The 19,233-nt window shown below is 43.8% G+C and overlaps 1 protein-coding gene across 1 annotated transcript in view; it reads right to left on the bottom strand.

Annotated features, from left to right (window-relative positions):
- ush2a (Usher syndrome 2A (autosomal recessive, mild)) overlaps positions 1-19,233 on the bottom strand; it is a 744,800-nt gene that overhangs the window by 349,774 nt on the left and 375,793 nt on the right. The window contains exon 38 of the mRNA XM_067989549.1: positions 647-794. Within this exon, the coding sequence (XP_067845650.1) occupies positions 647-794 (148 nt within the window). The remainder of the gene's footprint in view (positions 1-646; positions 795-19,233) is intronic.

Here is a 19,233-nt window from a genome sequence, read left to right as displayed (position 1 = left end):
ATCTAACTACTTCCCTTCAAAGGCTGCTCACATGCATAACTTTTCACCCGCTCCATCCCCTTGGTGAGCTGCTAAGTCCAGGTCCAATGTGGACCAGTGGCGCGCCATGATTAAATAATTAGGACTGATCTCAGTCAGCCTAGCATGATACCAGCGAGCACTAAGCTCACTGCTCTGCTGCTGTAGCACCCATATTGAAAAATTCATCCTATGGTAAAAAGAAAAATACAGAAGCCCTTTGGACTAAATCCATGATTACAGTCTTTACCATAACAGTATCACTATTAGTATATTAGAAAAACTCACTGATGAAAATTTGACTTGTTATTTTAAATAAACAAAAATGATCTGTATGGGCTTAAACAAACAGGCATAGCAGAAGTCTGTGCGCAGTCAAGAAGCTGGCACACACATCTTTCAGATGTAGTACTCAACAACAGTCAAAAGGGAGCACTTTTGAGCCATTTAAATACGACACTCTAAATGACTGCAATTTCTGAGCTATATAAAATGATGCTATCTCAGGAGTTTTTTATGTGCTAAAATGGTCATTAAAAATTAAGTGCCACATATAAGTTGTCATCTAGAATATTAATTTACCTTTGCTAATCATGTTTTTAACTTCAGGCAAAAAAAAATCACCCACCGTTTGGTAACTCTGGTTCTGTCCATGAGATGTTAAAGGAATTGGACGTATAAGATCGGACGATAGGAGCAGGAACATTTTCTGGGGTACTCTCTTCAGTTTTAGCAGTACTAGCTTGACTCGTTGTACATCCTCCTCCAGTACATGCCTGAGAGAGGAAAAAAAATCAATAAATACATTTCAATCAAATTTTATTCTTTACTCTTTTATAAATTCACTGCTTTCTTAGTATGTTGAGTACAAGGCTCACTTTTTTCTCAAGTAATTCATTTTCTTGATAATTATGATGACTGTTAAAGGTATTTATTTTATTTAATTAGACACAAATTTTAAATGATAAAACAGAAAGAGATTCTAGTGAGATAAAAAATCTATGAATGCTGGAAATCTGAAATAAAAGCAGGAGTACACATCTTGTTACCTGAATGGAAGGGGAAAAAAATATGTTAAAGCAATGGATGAGACAAAGGCTGAAATTAAACTGCAGTCCAGAGCAGCCAAGATGTGGATTGAGGCAATGCTGCTGGATAGAAACATTGAGAGATTGAATGAGGCATCACGTAATAGACAGGATGAAGGGTTTCAAACAAAATATTAATCTATCTTTCTCTTTCAGATGCTGACTGATTCCTGCTGTGTATGTCTAGCATTTTCTTTTTTTCATTTAATGTACTCTGGTAAATTTTTTTAGTTACCAGAAAAATAAATTTCTGCTGACCAATGCCTGGTCTGCTAGATACCTTTCTGAGTTTGTATACTGTACGCACTGCGGTACACAACTTTGCAAAAGAAAATAATTTTAGCATTCTGTTTTAAACAAAAATGGGATAGAATTTCCATTGGGGTTCTTCTGAAAATCATTTAGAAATCTGGCTTCTTCCCTTCCCTCGTATGCATGATTTTCCACCTCCCACCCCCTCAGTGAGCTCCGAACTCCAGGTCTAACACGTCCGAGTTATTAGCTCCACTGTAACTTCGGTGGATGATCGGCGGAAACCTGGAGAAACGGTGTTAACAGCCACATAAGCTGTATCTCAGGGTGTCTGCTGAACATGCTGAAGTTATAGTGGGAGATTGGGACAACCTCCAGGGAAATTCCAGCACATATACTTTTCAGCACTTATTGTGTACCTCTTCTTGTGAAACTGTAACATTTTCAGTTTTAAGAACTTGTGGATGCTTTCCAAATCATTTACTGTTGTATGAATCAATCATGGCCGAAAGTAGGTTGAGTAAAAGAGAAAAGGGTATATTTTAACCACAGCATATCTAAATATAGTGCAGAAAAATCAAATCATATAGACGTCATTGGCAGCCCCAGAAACATCAATAATGGTCAGAAATAAACAAATAAGTTTTTTTATTACAAATTGTTCTGTTTTATTAAAACATTTAAAGCCCTTATTTGTAAAAATAAAGATGTTTTAATTTTCACTGTTGTTTTCTGTTCAATCTTTATGCTCTTTCATAATTCAGTCCCCTTATCAACAAATCCAAATATAAATTATGCTTTCTCAATTAACTTGTACATAAAATAAAGCTGTAATGTTGGGCTCAATTTTAAAACAGAAGTCCAGGTGCGTGGGGGCGGGGGGGGGGGGGAAAGAAAATCGGGATCTTCTGGAATGGGCAGGAATTCTGGCTCCAACACACTGAAGAACGCGCACGACCCAGAGTCATCTGGGTGCGCGCGCCATTCCCGAACCCAGAAGTCCCGCCCGCAATTGAAGCCAGAGGGACGATATTTAAACCAACAATTCAAGAACTTAAAGTGCTTGAAATGTACATGAATCTAATTAATTATGCTGGCAAGCGATTTTAACGCTGCCTCAGCATGTTTCCCGTGCTGTGTGAAACACGCCATGGTGAAGGAGTCATGTTTCAGCCGGCAGCCATTTTGACTGTTTGACTGATGGGAATAAAAGGTGAGTTATTGTAGCAGGGCACATAGTTCTCGCAGACAAACTTTTGGCTGGGAGATCCTTGTGTTTAGACTGAAAATTCTTGGTTTCCACTCAGAATTCTTCTGTTTACACATATTTCACAACTTTTCGGACCCCCTCAAACTGACACCATCACGATTGGGGGGGGGGGGGGCGCAATGGCTGCATTCACCAGTACATCTGAGGACAAGCAACATCACCATCCTCGCCAGGCGCGGCATGCACTTCCACCACTTGGAGCTCCACAACACAGTGCTGCACCACAGGCACCTGCACAAGACCACAGAGTGGAACAACAGAGGGACCTACGTCGCAGGAGGCGCTACCCTTGTCAGAGGGTCTACAGACCGAGGTTCAGCTTCATGGACCTCTCTGAGGAGCAGTGCATACGGAGGCTGAGAGTGAGTCGCCAGGTGGTCGCAGATATCTGCAGCCTCCTTCATGCCGAGCTGCTCCTGGCTGGGCCTGGCAGCATCTCATTACCCGGGGCTGTTAAAGTGACCACTGCCCTCAACTTCTTCGCCTCCGGATCATTCAAGGGTGCCACCAGTGACATCGCCAAGGTCTCTCAGTCGTCTGCACACAAGTGTATAAGGCAGGTCACCGACGGCTTATTTTGCAGAGCCTCGCAATACATCAACTTCCCCATGGACGACCTCAGCCAGATGGAGAGGGCAGTGGAATTCTACTCTGTGGCTGGCTTCCCAAGTGAACAGGGTGCAATTGATTGCATGCATATAGCAATCCGAGCACCTCCACACGAGCCAGGGCTGTTCATCAACAGAAACGGGTATCACTCCATCAGTGCTCAGCTCGTTTGTGACCACCGGAAAAGATTTCTTCACATGTGCCAGATTTCCTGGCAGCTGCCACAATTCCTTCATTCTGAGGGAATCCAACATCCCAGGCTTCTTCCATGCACCGAACACCCTTAAGGACTGACACCTCTGAGGAACCCCATCAACGAGCAACAGCGTCAATACAACAACAGCCACATGCCACCAGGTCTATCATTGAACATGCAATAGGACTGCTGAAAATGCGATTTTGGTGCCTCGATCGTTCTGGGGGAGCGCTTCAATATGCACCAGCGAGAGTGGGTCGCTTTATAGTAGTGTGTTGTGTCCTGCACAACATGGCGCAACAAAGAGGGGTACCGGTTGATGAGGCCCCATTCCCTCATCCACCATGCACATGGAGGAGGAGCAGAAGCAGGAGGAGCAGGAGGAGGAGGAGAAGCAGGAGGAGGAGGAGAAGGAGGACAAACCCCTGGGCAGAGCAGCGGCTCACATGGCTGCTCGTGAGGCCAGAGAGTCACTCATATGTGAATGTTTCTCGTAAGATCAGAAAGTGAGACGAGTCCAGTCCTCACACCACCTGGAAAGAGCAGCGCCAACATCAGCACGGCCACCCCCCACTGCGCGCCCCCCCCCAACTGCACATAACAGTCCTGCAACTACACATACACCCACTGTAAAGTGACCCAATGGGTGGCATCAAGTGTCGCCGTTCATGATGAAGCACATGAAAGAGCGCTATCACAAAAGCCAGTCAAGAATGGGCAAGATGTGGCAGTAGTGGTGAGAATGATAACATTTAATGTGACTTTAACAAAAACCAAATATAAATGAAAAACATGACAGTCTGTCAGACACCCTTGTGCATACCCTTCGTGATCACAAATCCTTAGCCTTTCTCTTCCTACTGCTTCTACTTGGTGCATCCCCTATGTCTGCAGCAGAGGTAGTGGCAGGTTGCTCTTGTGCATTCCCTGACTGCTTAGTTGCTTTCAGCCTATGCCCTCTGGGTTTTGGAGCCCGTGAGGGCCCCTCCAAAGACTGGTCCACCTGCACCTGTGCAGGGACAGACTCGGCCACCTGGAGAGGAGGCAGCATTGCGGGTACTGGTTGAAAGGGGGACAATGGGTGAGACGTTGGAGTGCTTTGAGTGGTGTCCCCACTTCCATGTCCCCTTTTGCCATCGTCCCTCTCCTGGGCCAGGCCCACATCACTCCTACCACCTGCTGGACAACAGTTTGGAGGACATATCTGATGCCTTGTAAGGCCACTTCTAAAGTGTCTGTCAGCCTGTTTAAGGTGGCAGAATGTTGCTCACCCTGAGTCCAAACAGCCATCGTCAGTGCCTGAATGGACTCATTTGTGAGCCATGCTCAAAGCTCAATGGAGACTAGCTTTCTCTCCATCACAGACATTCCCGCACTTACCTGCGACACTATCTCAGACATTTCCGCAGTTACCTGCAGCACTATCACAGACATTTCCGCAGTTACCTGCAGCACTATCTCAGACATTTCAGCAGTTACGCCCGACACTATCTCAGACAGTTGCTCACATCCCTGTGACACTATCTCAGAGATTCCCTCACGTCCTTGTGACACTATCTCAGAGATTCCCTCACGTACCTGTGGCACCATTCCACTATTGTAGGAGTTGGACTCCTCCATCCTCTGCCCTATTGTACAGAGTGTGCGTGGCACCTGTTCCAGTACCTCGCAAATGTGTTGCTGTCCCTTGATCATTCTCCTTTGAAAGGATGGCCCCCGGGGTTCAGCATCTGCGTGCAGCTGAGCAGAGCCTGAAGAGGAGTGCGCCCACTGACGCGGACCCTCCACTGCTGCACCTGCCACCAGTATCTGTTCGTGCTCACTTGTGTGTGGTGACTCACCAGGTGCCAACCCAACTAACTGACTACTAGGACCCACCAAGGTGTGAGTATCTACGCTGGTGGATGGCTCGCTAAGATGTGACGGTGCGCCCTCAGAGGCCTGGAGCTCCTCTGAAGAATCGCCCTCTGCCATCACTGCGGTCATTAAAGGGCCCGTAAGAGAACAGAAGGCAATATTAGCCATCATCACAGATGTGTCATGTTGCGATGAGTATACTGAGGTGTTCAACATGCCAAGCATTGTTAACATCAATTCACGTTGTGTATGATGAATGTTAAAGTTGTATCACCAGACGTTTGTAGATGCCAGTTTCGGCGTCCCCGAAGGACAGGCACTCGAGGGTAGGGCTGATCTCCTGAGCCTCCTCCTCCGCGTCTGTGAGGACTACTATTTGTTGTGGTCCCCCTCCAGTCCTCGCCCTCTCACGTGCATTTTGTGCTCTCTTCTCCTGGTAGGGGAGAAAGTACAGACGTGTGAGTGGGTGAGGGTGAATTAGCCAACCGATGAATGCATTGGTTTGGGTGAGGCTGACCATGAAAGAGGTGCATCAGAGGGTGAGTATGAGACAGAGACATCATATTGGATCAGGATTGGAGTGAGTGATAGTGGTGGGGTCACAAATAGGGAGGTGAGGAAGTGCTCAGGAAGTGCAGGTAATTTGAGGATGAGCTTAAGTGGGTGTGAGGAGTGATGTGATGGAGTAGTCTTGGCAGTGCAGAATGAGTTGGGGGGGGGGGGGGAATGCAGGAGAATCAGTAATTGTACTCACTTTTGCTGACCTAGTTAGATCATTGAAATGCTTCCTGCACTGGACCCAGGTGTGGGATATGTTGCTCCTGCTCGTGACTTCCTCTGCCACTTCGAGCCCGGCCTCCTTGGTGGCAGAGGCAGGGCGCTTCCTCCTGTTGGCCGGGTAAAATAGTTCCCTCCTCCTCCCCACCCCGGCCAGTAGACGCTGAAGTGAGGCATCGCTGAATCTTGGAGCAGCCTTGCCCCTGTGCTGCTCCAATGAGTCTTGTGGCTCTTTGCTCCAGCAAAATCCATTGGAGCAATGGCCCTTTAAATCTAGACATTCCAGCTGACAGCCTGTCATGCGGGCACGCAGTCCGCTGACTGCGCAGCTTTTGGACGGCAAACCCGGAAACAAGATTAATGGCCACCAATTAAGTCGCAATCGCATGGGGAAATGTAAGTTTTTATTAGTCGGGTTTGCCGTGCGCCCATTGATCCCCCTGTTGCCATCCCGCCGCCCTTTTGAAATCGAGCCCGTTGTGTTTCTCATGGATATTGGAAATTGGATAATCAAGAGTACCCAAAGTTTGGTATGGAGATTAAATGCAAATAACAAAAGGAACAGTGAAATGAGGTTTTTAGATGAGACATTTTAGATGAGAAGTTTGCTTGCTCAGGTGGATGTAAAACATCCCACTGCAATATTTAAAGAAGAGCAGAACGTTCTCCCGGTGTCCAGACTAGTGTTCCTACCTCAACCAATACTATGAAGAACAGACCAACTGGCTGTTCATCTCATTCGCTGTTTATGAATCATGCTGTCTGAAAATTGATTGCCGCATTTGCCTACAAATACAATAACTACATTTCAAAAATAATTCATTGCCTATAAAATGATTTGAGAAATCCTGATAAGGGACTACATAATGCAAGATTGTTCTTTCTTTAAGCAAAAATTCTGCTTATAATCAGTATGGTGGATAATATGGTCTAGAAATTCAGAAGTACAACTGAGTTGGAGAGCAGGTGAAAATCACAGGTCAGCTCCCAACGGCTCCAGGACAAGTAAGTGATCTGGGCAATTTTAACCGCCCGCCCGATGATAAACAAAAAGGCAAGTTACATTGGTGAATAAACTAATCATATTACACATTACTCATCACTAGATTCATTGAGAATCAATTTCACTGGGATTGTCAAACACCAATTATGTTTTAAAAGGAAACTGAGCATGGCATTATACACTTATTTTTAATACATATATTGATTCTGAAGTAATTTATTTCACATAGCTAAAATAGCTTAACTTGGAACCTCAGAAATTATGTACTGCAGTTCAATTAATCACACCGAATTGAGGGATATTTTGTCTAATATGTACAAACTGTGCCAGAGATAATTAATGCAATCAAGTTAAAGCATGCATCCTTTACTTACAATAAGAATTTTCTCTTCAATGTTGCAAATGGTATGAGTGGTATAAATTTCATGTAATTGGATTAAACAGAGCTACAAGATTCCACTCCCTTTAAAATGCTATTTGTTGTTTGTATATACATTTTCTTTCCCGCTTTAGAATCAAAGAGAATCTGTGTTTAGTTCCATAATTATCTGTTATGACACAGGGACATCTGTATTTTCCACAAGAAGATAGATGTTAAATCCCTTATCCTTCAAATTGTTTCCGATTTACCGTAGGTAAACCAGGAAAGCCACTGATAGAATTCCCAACCTTAATGATTAACTGACTTGAACTAAGAGCCTGTCATTCTTCTTTTTCACAAAAACCAGGAGAAATGCTCATTTTTCTCTGATATTAATGAACCATTAATGAAATTGTGAGATTGCACAGCTTTGAAATGTGCAATTTCATTGGTGGCAATAAAAAAATCCTTTAACATTTCTCAAGCAGCTAAGGAGCCACATTACTGGTATAAATGTCAAAAAGTTCACCAATCTAGTTGTGCAGTGAGCGATGCTTGCTGAAAATGGCCCAACGCCAACACAGAAAACCCTGATTTAATGATTAGGCCTCACAATAGCTGGTAAGCCCTGTAATAGAATGACATGGATATTTTTAGTGGGTGAGGACAATACCTAAATATGCAAAGAATGGATATACGTCACTGACAAAGTGAACAAAATGTCAACAATTTGGACGATCTGAATGACCACTTTAAAGAAGCTGCACAACTTAAAGAACACCACGAAAGTAAGGCATGAATATTACTTCACAGAGACAGATATGGACATGAGGAAATGTAATAGTTCCTAAAGAAATATGATAAGTACTAAACTGACAAATAAATGTTAGTTGGCATATAGCAAGTAATAGTTTAGCGAGTAATGGTTTAGCAGTCGGAAATGTGCTCATCCTTCCGGCTGCCATGTTGGGACCTGAGTAGGCTGGTTAACACACGAAAAATGGGCGCTGCATGGCCGAATTTCTAGGCCTACAAGTTGAAATGGGAAAACTGTCAAAAACTTAACAATGGTCCAAGTATAATTTTTCTTTACATTTAAAATCTTCAAAAACTTTCATTTTACAAAAGGCAAAAATTGGGAGTAAAATTCAATTGACCCCAATTGAAAGAAAAATTGGGCGGGGTGTATTAAGGGCGGCTGATTGGCTGCCGCCCATTTTGCAACCCCTCCGAAGTTGAATTTTACTCCCATTGCATCCAGTTCCATTTTAAGAGGATTTACAAACTCTGCTTCAACAATGGTTTGTGGCAGAGAATTCCACATTCCAACCATACTTTGTGTAAAATATATATATTTATTACTTCCTCCTTAATCTGATTTTAAATTTGTGTCTTTCTGTTACTATCTTACTGACCAGTGGAATCAATCTATCACTATTTGTCTAAAACCCAGCTGCTCGTATCTTGTCCCTCACTAAGGCCCACTCAAACATAATCTCTGTCCTCCCTAACCTACATTGGCTCAACCAAGGTAAGAAGAGTGGGACACACTTCCAGGAATGCACTGAACAAAACAGCTTTACTACTTACAACCTCTTTCCTCTCACTGTGCTGAGCTGCTTCAAGATCTTTCCATTAATGTCCTAGAGCTGTTGTCTCCTTTCCACACTTCACCTTCAACTGTACCTCAACTCGTTGCCTTCCATACATGGACCCCACTGACAATCTCACAGAGCACATAATTTCTTGTTTCATGCACTTGTCATCACCCCTTTATGGTCTGCATGCTAACACCTAGGTTACACTTCATTTCATGACAACTAGAGAGCATTTACACTGTCTACATTCTTCTTAAAGAAAGAAAAGCCCTTGGCCACTGAGAAGGATTGGCCACAGGAAGTGCCCCTCGTAAACTCTGTCCTCTCAACCCATATGAAGCAGCAGCTTTGGAGCTTTTGAAGTAGCACACAAGAGAGGATGTGAAAGACAGGAGGTTGGAGGCCAAGTGCCACTGCAGGTTCATTCTCCTGCATCATACATAATCTGACAGCGACCCAGATACCGATACCCTGATATCACACTTCCTACTGCTAATTGTGCCAACACTGTTCTTCAGCAACCCATTCTGATCTCTCTTCTTGTCTTCTTCTGGGCATTAGATAGCTAGCCATAGGGGAATACATAGAGGGATGCACAAAGCACAAGTGAACAAGAGGTGGAAGATGAGGAGGCAGACATTGATGGCCAGAGGGTCAAGAGATGTTTGCCCTTGGCTGAGGAGCTTCCAAATTCAGATCTCAGGTGTCCTGCATTTAAAAGTAAAATGTTTGGGATGGTTTGTCAGAACAGCAGCAGATGGTGGCTCAGTTGGAAGAGTCTATGGCACACATCTGCAATACCATGATGGTTGTGTGTGCAGCATTGCAGTCTTGGAACATGTCGCACTTCAGACTGATTTGCAGCTGAGGCCGCTAGAGCATAAGCCTTAAAATCAGTCTTAGCTTCTCACCATGGCTGCTCTGATTGTTGCTGTTGAGGCTTTGGGTGCCAGAATGGAGAGGACCATCACTTCTGGCCTCCAAACAATTATGGTTGAAATACAGAAAAATATTTCTCAGGTCTTCAAAAATTTGATTAGTGCCATTCAGTCTGTTTTCTCATTGATGAGTGGCCAGTACCAGTGTCCAGGGTATGCACTTCCATGTTGTCTCTGGACAGTACCGCATGTGTGCCCTCTTGCCAGCCCCATCAAATGCTGCACATGTGGCAGAAAAAAGACAGGGGCAGGCTGTCCTTGCAGCAACACAAGAGGCTTACAAGGGTCATCTCAGACCCCCAGTGGTCCTGGAGGAATTCACATCCAGCCACCTAACACACTCCTGCTTCTTAGGGAGCACTTAGGAGAAGCAAAAGGTTAGATTTGAAACAGCACACAATAGTCAGTGGCACCTAAGGGAAGTATAATGGAAGGAATTAGTAAGGCAGCATAAAGAATCAGTTCTCATTAAAACTATTGATAGCACTAAAACTATTGTTTGTTCCGACATTATTTTTGGCAAGGAATGGAAGTGTCTGTGTATTTATGCCTCTTTCTGATATGAAGGGGCCAGATGTAGACAGGATTGTAAATATAGTGGGCAGGAATCAAGCGATGGTCACCTGTATCAGCTTGGCACAAATGTCTCTTGTAGCGAGCAAAATGTTGTCCTCTGCATCCTCTTCATGGTGTCTCTACTACTCTGCCTGACACCCTGGATTCTTTGGGCACCTTCCTCTTCATCCTCCTGGAACTCCACGAGGAGGCCTCCTAACATGGCTAAGTTTTACAGCATGCAGCAGACCACCATGATCCTTGAGAATCTAGCTGGACTATATTTCAGAGCAACCCCAGACTTCATAATTTCAGTAGTCTGCTTTATGATGACTCTGGTGGCAGCATCGACTTTGTTGTAGCTCAGCTGTTATCCAGGGGAAGCATCAGTGTATCTTGAGCCATGGCTATAGAGGATAGCTTTGATCTCCACTCAGACACTCACCTTTCTGGTCGAAAGTGATTGCCTTAAAATTAAGGTATTGTGGCAGCTGCTAGGTATGCACACGAACAATATAGTGCTCTTGGTCACACACTGGTAGAATCCTTTCCTGTTGATAAAGGGAAAACTTATAGCCATGTGTATCCAAGCTTTGACTCATTGGGGCAGAAAATCCACAGCGGATACATCCCGGCGTAAGTGCCAAGGTGTGTCCATCTGGGACCTCCTGCGATGACCCTGCGAAAGTCCAAGCGGTTGGGGGGGGGGGGGTTCTGCATTACATACTAATGGCAGGTGCCTGGATCACTAGAGTGTCCACACCAGCCCCATAATGTTGGAAAGTCTGACATAACTAGCCGTTACTTGGAACCAACTCTTTGGGGGTCTAGGCCATGATCCCAGCCTGGACCACCAGTGGGCCCCACTTCTGTCATTTGGTGACATGGTACATGGCCATACAGAGACTCCGATGTTAAGGTAGATACAACATATACGGGTACTGGCCTAAATTCTGGCCTTTCCCGCGCACTCCGCCAAAGTTACGGCTGGAGTGTGCCAGAATGGCCACAGATTTTTGTCCCCCCTGCACTTTGTGAAAGTCCAGTGCCGTGTCATGACAGTGGTGGATGTCCCTGTGAAAGTTGATTTACTGGCTATCATCTAGAAAGCAGCGCATCTGTGACTTGCTTGATGTATCTTTGCTCCACTGATTGGTTAACTTTAGTGATGCCTCTAGAAGCAGCCTGAAATTATTATAATTTCAGGAGGTAGTTATCTTTACAGCCACTGGCAGTGCAGTGTCAATGATTGAGGTTGGCTGGAGGTCAAGTTCTAGTATGTGACATAACTCATTGATGGTTTCCCCTGTGAAGCACATGTTCTACGCACACTGCTACTGGGTCTGGTGCAAGTAACAGAGCCTTGGTCTGTACATCCAGGGTTGGGATTACAAGTGTGTGAATGCCATACATCTCCTGTGCTGGCTGAGCAGCCTGGCCTCTCTGCGTTCTCATCCTCCTCTTTTTCCTCCAGGTAACATAAATAGAGGGATATTCCCAAAGGAAATACCATAATTGGCTGTGTTGAACGAGTGAGGGGGAAAAAGAACCAAAGAGGTAGGCAGGAAACTAAACATTCTAGCAGCACTGGGTGCAAGAAAAAACAAAAAAAATAAAATGGTTCAGAAATGAAGGTTTTAAAGCACTTTTGTCAGTACCTGGTATAGCCCTTTAAATTCACTTCCACTCTTATGTCACTGCCTAGCAACACTGGACATAAGTCTTATACTAGCATTCTTGTATTGGATGGGAATGAGGCACTAACATTGGAAAATCTGACATTACAATGTAATTTGAAAGCCATTTCCCTACACTTTTACGTATTTGGATGGCTACTTCCGGTCGCTGTGGTCACTTCATGTGGGAAATTGCTATGGATGCTGTCTGCCTGATTTTACACAAATGCCCGCTCCAAAACTACTCAAAAACCAATAATAATGCAGAAAACCTTGGCCCTAGCTTCTATCCAGAGCGGCAGAATTCATTTTCATCATTACATCACTCTAGAACATGCACTCAAGGGAGAAAAACATTGAGGCCACCTTCCAGTGTTGTGACTCCTCAATAAGGTCCTGGTGCTCTACCAACCTCTAAAGAATCAAGGTGAAAATGCCTATATCCCCATACAAATCAGGAGGGGCAGTTGGCATGCCAGGCCTCTGCCCTGTACCAGCTTGCCCCCATGTACCAGCACTACTGCTACCCCTCATTCACCAGTGTTCAATCCCCTACTTATGCTTCCTCACCCGTATAAATATCTACAAGTCCAGAAGCAGTGATTGGTGTTTGTTATATGCTGCTTCAGGTACTGTTGCAGTTCCACTGGATTCTCTTTGCTGTGTGCAGACAGCAGATGGTACATTGTAAGTACATACGCACACTTATTCATTTGGGTACTGTGTTATTACATCACTATTATATGTTTGTGCACTATCAATAATAATAGCTACATTCATGTATTATGTTATGCAAATTATTGAATATCTGGTCAATTTGATACTTACCAGCAGTTCTATTCTTTCCCCCAATTATTCAGCGCAAAACCTTCTAAACTGTCTTGAATAAATACACCACTGTTTTCTCATATACAATCAATATTTTCAGGTATGGGTTGCAATACCTGGTCTACATCGTGCTCCTCTATTATCATAAAATAATTACAGATGAGGAAATCCATTTTGCCGATTTTATTTCATTTATCCAAAAAAATCCTAAAGCCACACCACCCCCAATTTGCAGCATCAAATTATTACATGCAAATGTTTCTTTTAAATGAAACAACAATGGAGATTGAAACGCTATTATTTGGCCCATGGAAATTCCTTCCTGCAGTATATTTATTCTCGTGTCAAGGCATATATAATGAAATTTGCATAGCCCTACTATTTTCACTTCTACTACCTTACTCGCTGCATCATTGGTAACATTTCTCTGTGCCAGTACAGCAATATTTGCATTTATCTTGTACATTACAGCCTTCCCTCATGTGCATATATGTGTGTGTTCTCACTTTCAGTGCTCCATTACTGTATTTAACAGCTTTTGCAGGACCCCACTAAGTTGGACGTTTTGTTGCTGCCATTGAATCATTTCACCAGGAAATCCACATTTCACAAGTGAATTCTAAGACTTTTTGAAATTTATAAATGTCAAGTGACTTGTTAGCTGCTTCGGAAGTTTGAAACAATACTTATTACTGGTGTGGGGTTCAAAACCCCGTTAACAAAAGACATTTGAAGGAAAGGGTTAACTGTACCCCTTTTAAACAAAGACATTTGAAAACCTGCAAACACAATAATGTGGTAAACTGTTCTTGCAAATTCTGTTTTTCCCTCACTGACGCTGATGGCATTGGAGAAGTATGAGTTTCGGGATCGAAGCACTGTACTGCGGATAGGTATCTCGACTATTAAGTAAATAAGCTAGATGGATAATATTGAGCTTAAAGCGTTGTCAGGCTTTCAAAACACATAGGCTTTTGGAAGCACAAGCTTTTCAACACAGCAGGGGGTAATGTAAGAAAAGGCAACAAGGACATACATCAAAGGCTTCGGATCAGGAAAGCAATGATAGGTGTGAAAAAAGCATGGGCCTCTCATTCCTATCTGGTAATCTGTTCAAAAGAACTGGGATTTGTAAAACATCAAATAGTATTGCACCCAGCATATGGTCAAATGGTATAAGGGAATGGATTTGAAGTCTTTGAAGCAATCAAAATTGGAGACGTAAGGACCATTAAGAATGACTGTGGGTAGAAATGTAAGGGGGCTATCTCTACTTGAAAGCCATAAACAGAGACAGTAATGGGGCCTTTTACAACCCATCGTTCGAGCACATGGCCTTTTCTACATCAAAGAATCTCCAGTCACATGATCAAAGCCTAACTTGTCAATCATTGAAGTATGTTAATGATTGAGGCATAGCAACAGGGAGGAATTGGACAAAAAGAATGACCCTCCCCAATCCTATGTCCTATTGGTAAGCAGGATGCACTGCAGCAACTCGCCAAGGCTTCTTCGACAGCACCCCCCAAACCTGCGACCTCTATCGTCTAGAAGGACAAGGGCAGCAGGCACATGGGAACAACACCACCTGCACATTCCCCTCCAAGTCACACACCATCCCGACTTGGAAATATATCGCCGTTCCTTCATTGTCGCTTGGGTCAAAATCCTGGAACTCCCTTCCTAACACCACACGGACTGCAGCGGTTCAAGAAGGCGGCTCACCACTATCTTCTCAAGGGCAATTAGGGATGGGCAATAAATGTTGGCCTTGCCAGCAACGCCCACATCCCATGAACAAATAAAAAAAACAATATAAAAAGACTTTGAGAGAAGAACAGTCTCTTCTCTTCTTCACCACCCGGCAGTCACAAGGAACGCACACTGCAGTTGAACATCACGCAAGAAGAAGAGGACCTCGAGTTCTGAATAGCTGTTCAACCTTCAGGCCCATGAGCAAAATCCTTGGTTTAAAGGTTGTATATGTATTAACGATTTGCCTGATGTGTGTATGAATTGTTAAGTCATTACATAATAACATTGCGAATTATTAAGTGTATAGTGGGATTTTATAAAGGAATGTCATTTGTATGGTTTGATTTTGCTTCATAAATGCTCGTATGAATGTTAACATCATTAAATAATTACTTTTGATTAACGAAACTACCGTGAGAGAGGGTGACTTTCTTTGCTTGGCTATTTGTCCAGTGTCCAAGCATCACACTAAAGAAGGAATTCCCTACACTGGTGTTGTAATTGGCTGCTGCTTTCTCGTAGCCATTATTGCATCACTCATAGTTGGCACTTAATTATTCACACAATTTTGTTAAAATGGCCAAAAACATACTTTTCTCTCATTTCTTTCAAACACAGGAATGCCAGGTTCCCAATGCCTAATGTTGTCTTTGACAACAAAACAAACTCTGATACTGAAGCAGATTTGGATCACAAATAAGATAATTTTGGCTAATATGTCAAATTTGAAATATCTCTAACCCCATGTTTCTTTGTTGGTTTTTCAAAATGTAAGTTGGAGTGACAGCTTTTTGGTTGACTATGAACTGCGTTGGTGATTTAATCATTCTGTCTTCTTAGATTTATCTTTGAATTTATATCATTCATACAGTTTTAAATTGTGGCACATTGGAAGGCACTAGCTGTAATTCTTTGGCCTGCTGATGAACAATATTTTAAAGCCATGAGGTATGACAAATTAGAGATTTCCAGTAAATTTTTGAGTGTTGGCTCAAAACACAAAGTTAAAAATAAATCTTGAGGCCATAGTTTGAAAGACCTGGCATTGTTAGAGAAACATTTTCTCTAACTCACAATCAATATGAATAGAACTCATGATGGCAATGGGAAAAAAATAACTAAAATAAACAAAGTTGGGGTACTAAATATGGTGAGAAACAAGGAAATCATGTGGTGCAAAGAAAAAAATTGTTAAAGGGACAATATGATCTAGTTACGTCCCCTGTGGGCTCCTTGACTTACCTATGGTACGTGAAGTTTATTGAGTGGAAAAGAATTACACAGGAGGAGGCCATTTCGCCCATCATGCCTGTGCCGGCTCTTTGAAAGAGCTATCCAAATAGTCCCATTCCCCTGCTGTTTCCCCATAGCCCCGTAAACTTTTTCCCTTCCCAATTCCCTTTTGAAAGTTACTATTTGAACTGGATGATAGAAGGTCAAAAGGAAGAAATTCTACCAGCTCTCCTAAAATGCAAATAAATATCCCAATAGAGGTACAGCTGAGGACAGCACGGTGTGCAAAACCACGAATATTGGGCCAGAATTTACCGTAGCCAGTGAACAAATGGCACCTGCTGTTTGTTAGACTTCCCTTTGGTCATATACTTTCCACAAGCTTTTGCGCTGGAAATTGCTATAAGTTACAGATCCAAACTGCACGGTGCCCTACACAGGGCAGCTGTGTGAATAGGGCAAGCAGCTGTGTGTCTCCTTAACCAATCAGATTGAAGAATCGTTAATGAACAGCATAGGGTCTGAACCAGGAAGTGTAAGTTAAAATAGTAAATTCAATGTCAAATCAGGTACAGAAAGCGAAATAAAGTGAGGGAAAGAAAGATTGGATCGAGAGAGAGAGATAAAAGAGACAGGAAGAAAAAGATTTTTAAAAATGTATTTAATTTAAAAAAAAATCTCCAACAACAATTAAAAGCTGAAGGAATGAGACTCCACACTTGCAAACGTTAATTTTTAGTGCCAAAGAGGCTGTTTGGCAGTAATTAAGACTTACCACACCATTAAAAAGGGTACTTAGACTGAAAAGGGCAAACTCTAACTTTCTGTGTCAAGTTTATTTCGAATCTATCATCCAAGTACAGAACCTTTACGCCGTTCAATGTATTTGAATGGTGAGTCAGACAGCAAGATGCTGTTTTTGTGAACCTGATGGCGGAACAGCACATCTTGGACAGCAACTTCTGGATTTTAACGTTTAACTGAACACCTGCCCTTGCCTGAAATTGCCGTAAAATTTGCGCATAAATAACAGTGAACGCTGTTAGCTTCACCATTATTTTGACAGTAAATTCTGGCCAACAATATGACACCAAGTTAAATTTTCAGCCTCAATCTTGGTTTCTCAGATCTAAACATCGTGATCAAGTACAATTTTACATGGGATTAATGCCCACTTGCAGCTAAATTAAGAGTGCCAAAAATCACACTTTTTCAAAATGACTATCAGAACTGGGTCATTTTAGTCACCTATGACTGTATTAATTAAACTTGCAATTCTAAGAGTACGTTCCAGGAGGTGGTCACCCTGCACCTATAGAGAGTTCAGGATAGCAAGTGGGTGGCCATCCGAAAGGGTAGGAAGAGGCAAGTAGTGCAGAAATCTTCTGGGTGTGTGGCACTCGCAAACCGGTATTCAGCATTGAATACCAGTGAGGGTGATGACACCTTGAAAGAGTGCAGTCATGAGCGTGGCACCACGGGGCAAAGGACTGCACAGGGGGGCACAGTGAAGTATAGAAATGCAGTAGTCATAGGGGTTTCAATAGTCAGGGGGACAAACAGGCATTTCTATGACTGTCAACGTGAGTCCCACATGGTGTGTTGCCTCCCTGGTGCCAGAGTAAAGGATATCATGGAAAGGGTGCAGAACATTCTGCGGGGGGAAGGGGAACGGCCAAAAGTCGTGGTCCATGTGGGTACCGATGACATAGGAAAGGAAAGAGATGATGTCCTGCGGCTAGAGTTTAAAGAGCTAGGGAGGAATTTAAAGAGCAAGACCTCAAAGGTCGTAATCTCTGGATTACTCCCAGTGCCACGTGCTAGTGAGTACAGAAATAGGAAGATAAGGCAGGTTAGTGCATGGCTAGAGGCATGGCGCAGGAGGGAGGGCTTCAGATTCTTGGGGTATTGGTACCAGTTTTGGGGCAGGAAGGACCTGTTCAAGACGGATGAGTTGCACCTCAACACAGCCGGGACCAACGTACTCGCGGGGAGTTTCACTAGTGCTGGGGGGAGGGGGGGTTAAACTAATTTTGCAGGGGCGTGGGCACCATGATGTAGCATTAGAAAGGAGAAACAAGGTGCACAAAGGATTGGGAGAGATAGATAGCACCAGAGTAAGATATAGTACAATATTAAGTGGGATCAGAATAAGACAATATGAGAACGTCTGAGATAGGTTTAGAGTACATTGTGTTATTTTTTTATTCGTTCATGGGATGTGGGCATCACTGGCGAGGCCAGCATTTATTGCCCATCCCTAATTGTCCTTGAGAAGGTGCTGGTGAGCCGCCTTCTTAAACCGCTGCAGTCCGTGTGGCGAAAGTTCTCCCACAGTGCTGTTAGGAAGGGAGTTCCAGGATTTTCACCCAGCGGCGATGAAGGAACGGCGATATATTTCCAAGTCGGGATGGTGCGTGACTTGGAGGGGAACGTGCAGGTGGTGTTGTTCCCATGTGGCTGCTGCCCTTATCCTTCTAGGTGGTAGAGGTCGCGGGTTTGGGAAGTGTTGTCGAAGAAGCCTTGGCGAGTTGCTGCAGTGCATCCTGTGGCTGGTATACACTGCAGCCACACTGCGCTGGTGGTGAAGGGAGTGAATGTTTAGGGTGGTGGATGGGGTGCCAATCAAGTGGGCTGCTTTGTCCTAGATGGTGTCGAACTTCTTGAGTGCTGTTAGAGCTGCACTCATCCAGGCAAGTGGAGAGTATTCCATCACACTCCTGACTTGTGCCTTGTACATGGTAGAAAGGCTTTGGGGAGTCAGGAGGTGAGTCCCTTGCCGCAGAATACCCAGCCTCTGACCTGCTCTTGTGGCCACAGTATTTATGTGGCTGGTCCAGTTAAGTTTCTGGTCAATGGTGACCCCCAGGATGTTGATTGTTGGGGATTCGGTGATGGTAATGCCGTTGAATGTCAAGGGGAGGTGATTAGACTCTCTCTTGTTGGACATGGTCATTGCCTGGCACTTGTCTGACGTGAATGTTACTTGCCACTTATCGGCCCAAGCCTGGATGTTGTCCAGGTCTTGCTGCATGCGGGCATGGACTGCTTCATTATTGGAGGGGTTGTGAATGGAACTGAACACTGTGCAATCATCAGCGAACATCCCCATTTCTGACCTTATGATGGAGGGAAGGTCATTGATGAAACACCTGAAGATGGTTGGGCCTAGGACACTGCCCTGAGGAACTCCTGCAGCAATGTCCTGGGGCTGAGATG

The sequence above is a fragment of the Heptranchias perlo genome, chromosome 8 (genome assembly GCF_035084215.1).
Source record: "Heptranchias perlo isolate sHepPer1 chromosome 8, sHepPer1.hap1, whole genome shotgun sequence".
Classification (NCBI taxonomy): Eukaryota; Metazoa; Chordata; class Chondrichthyes; order Hexanchiformes; family Hexanchidae; genus Heptranchias; species Heptranchias perlo.
This window is presented reverse-complemented; position numbering and strand designations above follow the sequence as displayed.